The sequence below is a fragment of the Arachis ipaensis genome, chromosome B06 (genome assembly GCF_000816755.2).
Source record: "Arachis ipaensis cultivar K30076 chromosome B06, Araip1.1, whole genome shotgun sequence".
In the NCBI taxonomy this organism is placed as follows: Eukaryota; Viridiplantae; Streptophyta; class Magnoliopsida; order Fabales; family Fabaceae; genus Arachis; species Arachis ipaensis.
In genome coordinates, this window is record NC_029790.2 from 115375639 (window position 1) to 115385544 (window position 9906).

At 37.6% G+C, this 9906-nt stretch overlaps 1 protein-coding gene and 1 pseudogene across 1 annotated transcript; both read right to left on the bottom strand.

Moving 5' to 3' along the window:
- Positions 1 to 1295, bottom strand: part of LOC107647324 — a 16220-nt pseudogene extending 14925 nt beyond the window's left edge.
- Positions 7333 to 8749, bottom strand: LOC107648372 (ethylene-responsive transcription factor LEP). The gene has a single exon (XM_016352263.2). It carries the CDS (start codon positions 8493 to 8495, stop codon positions 7635 to 7637), a length of 861 nt encoding a protein of 286 aa, XP_016207749.1. The 5' UTR covers positions 8496 to 8749; the 3' UTR covers positions 7333 to 7634.

Genomic DNA, 9906 nt, shown 5'->3' on the forward strand with positions numbered 1-9906 from the left:
TCCAGCTCCTCGACCCTCGAGGTCGTCCCTAAAGAGCTGATAGGAGTCTTCTCAAATATATCTAAGAGTTTGCCACAAACCCCCGCCGTCTTGAGACTCTCCTCAACCACAGTGGTGAGGTAGTGCCGAACAGAAACATCATCCATACTCATACGAGCATGAGGATAGATGTTCTTTCGGACGAACGCAAGAGCGTCCGCCTCACCAGAAACGCCAGACTCTAAGGTCTTGCGCTTCTTTGGCTCTGGTTCGGGAGTAGGTCGGACGGGAGGGGGTGGCAGAGAGGGAACAGAGGAAGAAATTACAATAGGTTGAGAGGGAGTCCCAACGTTCCGAGGAGGAGGAGGAGAGACAACCGTCCTAACACCACCAGATCTGGCTCGAGACTTTGCCTTGGCTTCCTGAACCCTCTGGTAAGACTCTTGGGCGTTTTTCTTTACCATCTCTGCAAAAACAAATTGGTAGCTAAAAGTCAGACAAGTCGGTAAAAGAAATTGCAAGTCGGAAATAAGTGAGAAACGCAAAAAGCTACCTAGTTGTGACTGGACAAAGGCTGGCGACCCCTGGAGAAATTTTTTAGTATCCAAGTATGGGGCCCTCCCCCACACTTCTCGGAGGAACCTCACAATGGCTGCTTCCACCTCATTTAGGTCATCCAGACCATATTTCTCGCAGGGGGAGGCCTCCAGCCAATATAAAGGAAATCGGGGAGAAGAATGATCATCCAGGAAAAAGGGGTGGTGACCCTCTACAGCTTGCACTTTGAAAAAGTAGTTCTTGAAGTCGTGAAAGGACTCGTCAAAAAGAGTAAAAAGCCTCCGACCTTGTATGGCTCGGAAGGACACCCACTGTTGCTTATTATTTAGCCCACTGAAGGGCTTGGTCATATGGAAGAGGTAAAAGAAAATCCTCAGAGAAGTCGGAAACTCTAGGGCCTGGCTGATAAATTGATAAATTTTCAAAAAATCCCAAGAGTTGGGATGAAGCTGGGTGGGAGCAACCCGGCAGTGACGCAACACAGACACTTCAAACTCTGAAAAAGGGAGAAAAACGCCCAAACGAGTGACCATACTCTCATACATAAAAAAGAAATGAGGGGCCGTCTCGTCGGCCCTCCCGAAGCAAACCCGGTCTTCTGGACCCGGGACTACCAACTCGTACTTCGGCTCATCTTCTTCAGAAGCACAAATTCTATAGTGAGTACGAAGGTGGGTAATAAATTCAGTATCAACTGAGGGCTCCTCCCCTAAGACCGTAACATCAACCCACTGGGAGAGAGCATCTATGGAAGCCATTTTCTTTTTCTTAAAAAGGGTGACAAGAAACCTACAAAAGAAAAGGAAAATCAACACACGGTCTCTAAGGGAAGGGGTGCGGAACTAAAGCCTACAAACCAATCTACCTACAAGACAAAGGCACGCAAATAGAAAGCATGTTACAGAAGGGGAAAAAAGCTAACCTTTAAGTCTGAAATCAAGACTGGAGGAAGTAAAAGCCTTCGAAACGCAAGAATACAGCACGAACGAATGCAAGGGAAATTTGAAAGATCGCAGAAACGAAACAACGAAAGAGAGGGAAAGTATTTATAAGAACGTTAGGGGCATAATGGTAAAATGGGGGCAGTCATTAATGAAGATGCACCGTTACCAAGGCCATTAAATCCCTACGCACACCCCTAACGGACACGATGCTTGATTAGACGTAACCGTCAGAACCGAAAGGTCAAAGAAAAATCACGTCGGTTCTTAATCATCACGTCGGTCCTCTCGCAAATCGGCTACGACCCCGAGTTGAATACTCGAACCCAAATCCTAAAAAGAAATTGGGCTCGAGTAGGGGCACTGTTCATACCCTGGCCCAGCAATAAGGGTCCAGAATCCAAGCAAAGAAACCCAACCCAAAGGGTTGAGTTTCCCCCAGTACCAGCCTTCATCCCCAGAAGTCGGTACTGAACACGACCTGTTCCTGGGAAGTCGGATACGAGGGTCAGCTGGCAGATAACATTCATTTAAATGAGTAACTGCCCTTAGAAACTCTCTAACCACTTCATAGAGCCATATCTTAACTTCCCTAAGATATGGGAACGGTTATCCACCTAAAAAGGTGGCACTACTCCAGCGGTGGTTATTGGTTCACCACTATAAATACCCTGACACCCCTCAGGTATCACAAAGTTCCAATATATGTTCTAACCTGCTCCCGCTCTTGCTAACTTAAGCATCGGAGTGTCTTTGCAGGTACCATCCCCCATTCTTTCTCACGTACAAGTCGGACGGAGGAACACCGAGTTTCAGGTTCACTCGATAGTCACCTCCCTCACACGCTTGGGCCAACCAACGCCATCCGGCCCACTAATCTCCGGTTACCCACCGTAACAATAACAAATGATACCATTTTAATTTTAATAAAATAATAACATAATATAATAATAAAAAGTGTCCTTTATAAAAAAGAAAATACAAAAATAATAAAATACATACTATATATGAATATTAAAATAATACCTTTTGTAATAAAAAATATCATTTACATCAGATATCTTAATAAATATTTTTCATTCTCTGAGTTGTTAACCAATAATGTGCGTTGCAAAAACTTTTAATGTCATTATATATCTCACCTCAGTTGAGATGTACACAAAGATTCGTTGAACAAAATTAAATACAAAAAATTTATTTTGATCAAATACTATATTTTTATCATAATGAATTAATAATAATAGTATTTAAGACATTTTAGAGATAAATAAGTAAGAAATAGAAAAATGAATAGAGTTAAACAAAAAAGAATTTTGGTGTAGACTCACTTAAATTTATAGGCTACATTTTTACCGTTAGCTTGGAGGTAGATCATTGCTGGAATGGACGAACTGAGGAGCAACAACGCAGATCGTCTTTCACTTGGATGAACTGCAGGAAGAAAAACCCCATTCAGCTTCGTCTTAGGCAAATTGAGGCAAATCGCCCCTTTCTGACATGAATTGCTTTTTAACACCAAAAAAATATCTTGTTAAATAATTTTATTTTTCGTAAATAAATTTTTTTATTTTATTTCAAAAAAATCCTCCAGAAAAAGCATCTCAAATTAGGAGTTTTGAACAATATGAGAAATTCTACGTGACACATATTTTTGGCTAATTATTGGCTACGCATTTGATCAACTATGTTATTGCCTAATTATTAATTAAAATAAAATTAATTCCCTAACAAAACAAGAAAATGTTACATACTTAAAAATGGAGTAAGAATAATAAAGACGTCTCATAGCTCACAAATTCAACCCAACAAAATACATAAATTCAATTACAATTTTAGTCTTTATTATCTTATCTTTATCTTATCTTTAGTTATTCTTATCTTATCTTTATCTGCTTTTATTTTTCATAGGACGATACTCTATATATATTTAGTTTTATCCTCGTAGTTTACACTACACTTCAATACAGTTCAATCAATCAACAATCAATAAAAGTTCTTTTTTTTTTTTTGCTTTTCCTATTCTTTCACAATTTTATCATGGTATCAGAGCTCTTCTTGAGCTCTGCTGACATCTATGGATAAATTAACCAATTTAGATCTTAAAATCCCTTCAACCTCTCCTCCCACTATGAATAATCAACCTCCTTACTCTGTCCTAGATCAAGAAAAAAGGGCACACCAGCAACTTCATTCGGAGCTTCTTTTGGACCTTTCATCAACCCAACACTTTTTTTTCATGACACTTCCTTTCAATGAAGAAGCTCGTCCTTCAAACCAACTTGCGCTTTTGTCAGGTTCAACTACTCATTATCTTTGTTCTTTCAATACTTTTTCTACTATTAACAATTCTTCAAATCGATATTCATTTTTGAATACTTGGATCATTGATTCTGGTGCCACAGATCATATTGCATCAAATTTGTCTTGGTTTATTTCTTACACACAAATTTCTCCTATTATTTTTTATTTACCAAATAGTTTTCGAACTACTGTTTCTTATAAAGGCATCGTTCAATTTTCACCATCCTTGATCCTTCATGATATTCTTTATTTACCTCATTTCAACTTTAATATTATCTCTGTTTCAAAAATTACTTCAGCACTCATATGTGAACTCACTTTTTCATCTTCTTATTGCACTCTACAGAGCAACAATTTGGGAATGATTGATTTGGTCAGAATGAGAGAGGGATTATATGTCCTTGAACCCAATTTCGGTAAAAATTCATCCACTACACACTCCATAAATTCAATCCAATCTCCACCAATTACACCTTCCAATATATGACATTTTCATTTAGGACACCTTTCTGGACAAAGACTTAATCATTTACATAAATAATTTCCTTTTATCTCTATGCATCATGACGAGGTTTGTGACATTTGTCATCTTTCTAAGCAAAAGAGACTTTCATTTTCTCAAAGTTTTAACAAAACCAATGCAAGTTTTGATTTATTACACTTTGATATTTGGAGTCCATTTCGACAAAATTCTATTCATAATCATAAATATTTTTTTACTATTGTTGATGATTTTAGCCGCTTTACATGGGTTACTTTATTAAAATCAAAAGGAGAAGTGCAAAATCAAATAAAAAATTTTATTACTTTAATTGAAACACAATTCAATTCCAAAGTCAAAACTATTCGTTCCAATAATGGACCAGAATTTATTTTACCTGATTTTTATGCTTCAAAGGGCATTATTCATGAACGTAGTTGTGTTGAAACTCCTCAACAAAATGGAAGGGTAGAACGCAAGCATCAACATATTTTGAATATAGCTCGTGTTCTTATGTTTCAATCTAATTTACCATCATCTTTTTGGTCTTATGCTGTTAGACATGCTGTTTATTTACTTAATAGAGTTCCATCATTCGTAATTAATTTTAAAACACCATTTGAGATTTTATTCAATCATCCACCAAATTATCATGACCTTAAAGTTTTTTGATGCTTATGTTTTATTTCTACCCCAATGGTAAACAGATCAAAATTTGATCCAAGAGCCAAAAAGACTGTATTTATTGGCTTTCAAAATGGTTTTAAAGGATATATTGTTTATGTTTTAGAAGATAAAAGAATTGAGATTTCTAGAAACGTGATTTTTTATGAAATGATCTTGCCCTTAGTCACAAAAAATGTCCAATTCCATACACTCAGCCCAACATTGCCAAACACACCTCAAAAACAAGATTCAGTTAGTCTTCCAGTTGAACCCTCACCTATACCCATTGACCCAACTCCACCTAGTTCTTTATTTTCTCCAACAACCTCTCCTTCTTCCTCACTATCGTTTCCTAACCAAGTTGAACCCATGACCACCGAATCACTTTCAACACTAGATACCAACCCACCATCACCTTCTCATCCCCCGTCACCTTCTTTACCACCTGAGCAACCCCATCCTCGTCATTCCGACCGGCCTCACCGACCTCTAGCATATCTATCTAATTACTTGTGTAATTTATCTCTCATCTCTACAAATCAATCTCCCTCAAAGTGCAAGTATCCTTTATCTTCAATCATATCTTTTTCTTCTCTTTCATCTTCACATAAAAAGTTTCTTTTATCTCTACATTCTGACGTTGAGTCAAAAGTCTTTTAAGGACGCCAATCAACACTCTAATTGGTGTAGTGTTATGAAAGATGAGTTGGATGCTCTTGAGATGAACAAAACTTGGCGTCTTGTTGATTGCCCTGCAGGGGTTAAGCCGATTGGCTGTAAATGGGTCTATCGCATCAAACGCAAGCCTGATGGTTCAGTTGATCGATATAAAGCACGCCTTGTGGCTAAATGATTCACTCAAACTGAAGATGTTGATTTCTTGGAAACTTTTTCCCCTGTTGTCAAGCCTGCCACCATCAGATTAGTTTTGGCATTGGCCTCTATGAAGCATTCCCCCATACATCAGTTGGATGTCAATAATGCTTTCTTATATGGAGATCTTTCTGAGGATGTTTATATGACTCTGCCACCCGGATTTACATCTCCTGAACCGAATCAATGCTGTAAGCTACTCAAGTCACTGTATGATTTACGATAATCTAGTCGTATGTGGTATGACAAACTTTTTCATCTTTTGCTATCTCATGGATACCAGCAGACCTTATCTAATTATAGTCTATTGTCAAATTCATTGGTGATCAAATTTCTATCCTTTTAGTCTATGTTGACGATATTGTTCTCACTGGTAATTCCATTTCTAAACTTACTGTCATTAAGTTTATTTTGCACCAACACTTCCGAATTAAAGACTTGGGCTCATTAAAATATTTTTTGGGTATTGAAGTTGCTCAATCAGAGAAGGGAATTTGCTTATCTCAGAGAAAATATTGTCTTGATCTTTTGGAGGATTCTAGTTTATTAGGTGCTAAACCTGCCTCTGTTCCAATGGATAGTACCACAAGACTATATTAAGACAAAACTCCCCTGCTATCCGACCTTTTGTATATCGTCGTTTGGTTGGCCGTCTTATCTATCTCACCACTACTCGACCGGACATCATGTATGCCACTCAACAATTAAGTCAATTCATGGCATCTCCTACTGAATCTCATTTTCAACCGGCCAAGCATGTGTTACGATATCTGAAAACTAGTCCCGGCAAAGGACTTTTCTTTCCAAGGGAATCAGAAATTCAGCTTCTCGGCTTCAGTGACTCTGATTGGACCGGATGTCCTGACACTCGGCGATCTTTAACAGGTTATTGTTTCTTCTTAGGCAGTTCTTTAGTCTCTTGGAAGACCAAGAAACAAACTACCGTTGCCCGCTCATCTACGGAAGCAGAATATCGTGCACTTGCCAACACAACTTGTGAAATTCAATGGATACTAAATGTGTTACAATTTTTATGCATCTCTCCTATCCGTCCACCAATTTTATATTATGATAATCAGAGTGCTCTTCATATTGCTGCTAACCCGGTTTTTCATGAACGGACCAAATATTTAGATGTTGATTGTCACTTGGTTCGACAAAAAGCTTAAGTTGGAGTGATGAAACTTCTCCCAATTCCCTATTCTGGGCAACTAGCTGACATCTTCACCAAACCTTTGTCTCCTCAACCCTTCCATCTTAATCTAAATAAGCTTAGTGTTCTTGACATCTTTCATCCTCCAGCTTGCGGGGGCGTATTAAACCACTCTTCCATCTTAGCCCATGACAACAATAAAGACGTCTCACGGCCCACAAATTCAACAAATTTAATTAAAAATATAAAAATTTAATTAAAAATTTAATAAAATTAAATACGCTAACAGAATAATTACACCGATAAAAAACAAGATAAATATAGGTAAGAGTGGAGGTCACCTAAAAGTCAAAACTCAAAAGATAAGTGAAGTGAAATGTGTCTCATAACGGTCCAAGAGAATATTTTGTATGTGTTCAAAGAAACATTTCTTATATAATAACTTGCTCTATGTATATAGTTGCCACACAATTCAACGACACGGATGAAAAACACAAGAAAATGTCTTTCTCCGAGAACAACAACAAACCAATATAGTACTCTCTCTCTTTCACACACAAACATCACAATAATTAACGGCATAAATTAAAAAACTAGCATCTACATAATGCACTAACACATACAGGACCCTTGACTTAATAATGTAACAACAATAATAATATTATTTAACTTATCAAGATGATCAGAAGAAATAAGAGGAGCCCCCCAATTCAAAACCCTCAGCTCCAGCCACATTCTCCGAAACCGTTGGCATTGCATTGAACATTGGACTTTGAACATAATCCCCAGAAGTCATATTGTGATAATAATCAAAACCATGATCATGATTATCCATATTATTATAACCAATGGAGCTTGTGATATCAGGTGGCAATGGAGGTAGCTCAACTGTGGAAGCACTACTATTGCTATTGCTATTGCTAGTTCCACCCTCTTCAACAAAAACGTGCCCCAAATTCGGACAACCTTGGTCGGGATAGCTAGTACTGTTGTAGTAACCATCGTTGCTACTGTTTTGGTGATCGCCGCCGCTATAGCCGTAGGTATTATCATAGCTCCAGTTGTTGTTGGCGCCAACCAACAACGTAACTGGGTCTAGAGTTGGATTTGAGTCGAGCTGCTGACTAGTTGAGATCGAGTTAGAGGTGAAGATTGAGGACAAGTCATGGACATGGTTGTGGTGGTTATAAGTTTGGGGTTGGAGTTGGTCGGGTGACAAGATTGGGGTGACCGATAGGCCTGGAGGAGTGTCCGGGTAGACGAAGTTGGTTCGGGCACGTGAGCCACGCATGGAGCGAGCTGCCCTGTCATATGCCAGGGCAGCTTCTTCTGCAGTGTCAAACGTGCCTAACCAATGCCTTTCCTTAGTAGAAGGGTCGCGAATCTCAGCCGCATACCTCCCCCATGGTCTCCTCCTCACCCCGAGGTACCTTCCTCCCCATGCTGTCTCGTGTTGCTGCTGCTCTTGCGGCTGCGCCGCCGGCTTAGTTTGCTTCTTTTTTGACCTTGGCGACTGCGACGATGACGACGTAAAAGTATTCATCGGATATAGTTAGTGTATGAAAAGGATTATATTATCTCAACACCGAAAATTCTAGTTCGGTTTTCGGCATGCAGAAAAGAAAGAAGAGAAAAAAAAGGAATGTGTTGTAAGTTGTAACTCGAGGTTGATGAGGGAGATGGTTCCTTACACTTTCGTTTTTGGTTTTGTGTTTGTTTTGTTGTGAGGAGTCAGCATGTGAGTTCATGGGTTTAAATAAGGGATGAAAAGGTTGAACAAATCATCGTTTCCACCCTTAAGCTTTGTCGTTTATTTATTTAAATTAATTATTTCCATATATAACCCTTTTCTCTGCCTTTAACTAATGAGTGTAAACACGTGCCTCTCTTTTTTCTCGAAGCTTTTATCCACACTCTAATGAGAGATTATCATAACACTTCAATTTGAGTCCCATATTAGCTTCTTCTTCAATGATCATAATTATTGAGTAATCTAATATGTATCATAGGAAAAAGGGGATAACAGAATCCCTCACTCACTCTTCTAAAGGGTTCAATTCAGAAAGTGCATTTTTTCTTAATATTTTGTCCACTTATTATTTTCAATACTATCTTACTAGCTAATTGTGTTAATTAAGAGTTCTAGTTTCCCGTTTTATTAATTAATTTCCGTTTCCCCACACATACATATCATTAAAAAGACAATGAGTTCCAAATGATGGGAGGAAAAAAAAATAAGAATGAAGTAATGATTAGTATATATGATTGTTATTATTTAATTTTACGGGAATTGAAAAGAGAAATTAATTATATAATTAGTGGGTGGCATAATTAGAAATCTAAATGAACCATGATAAGCATGTTCTGCTAGATACCCCATTTCATGATTATTCCCCAATCAAATAATTTGAGTAGTATTGTTAGCGTTAAAATAATTATGGGAAATAAGACCCATATAGTCCAAAGTTGTTGCATGTGATCTTTCTATCAAATCATGGGATTATACATGAACAAGGAACTAATCACACAATTAGACTTTTCCCACACACAATCTAAGCTAATAAAGATATATATGATCCACATTTATTTTTATCTCATTAATTTGAAGTTTTGAACATATATATTTTTAAAGTTTAGGAATATATTTAGAAGTTGCACATTCTAATAATGATAATTACAGGTGGTAGGAAGCTCCATGCCTTTTTTGATGATTAGCCTAAGAAGCTAAGATCTTTTAGAATAAACTACTTAGATTTATGATTAGTAATTATGTGGGTGCTATGGCCATTCTATTCGATCTTCATTTGACTGCATGCTTAAGAAGCATGCTCATCAACTCCTCCTGCCTGTTATTATTAAAAATACTTTTATCATGTAATAGTTTAATTTGGAAACAATTATTTTTCTTTTTTTTTTTGTTTTGGTTTTGATATAACGTTTCAAAAATTAGTAAA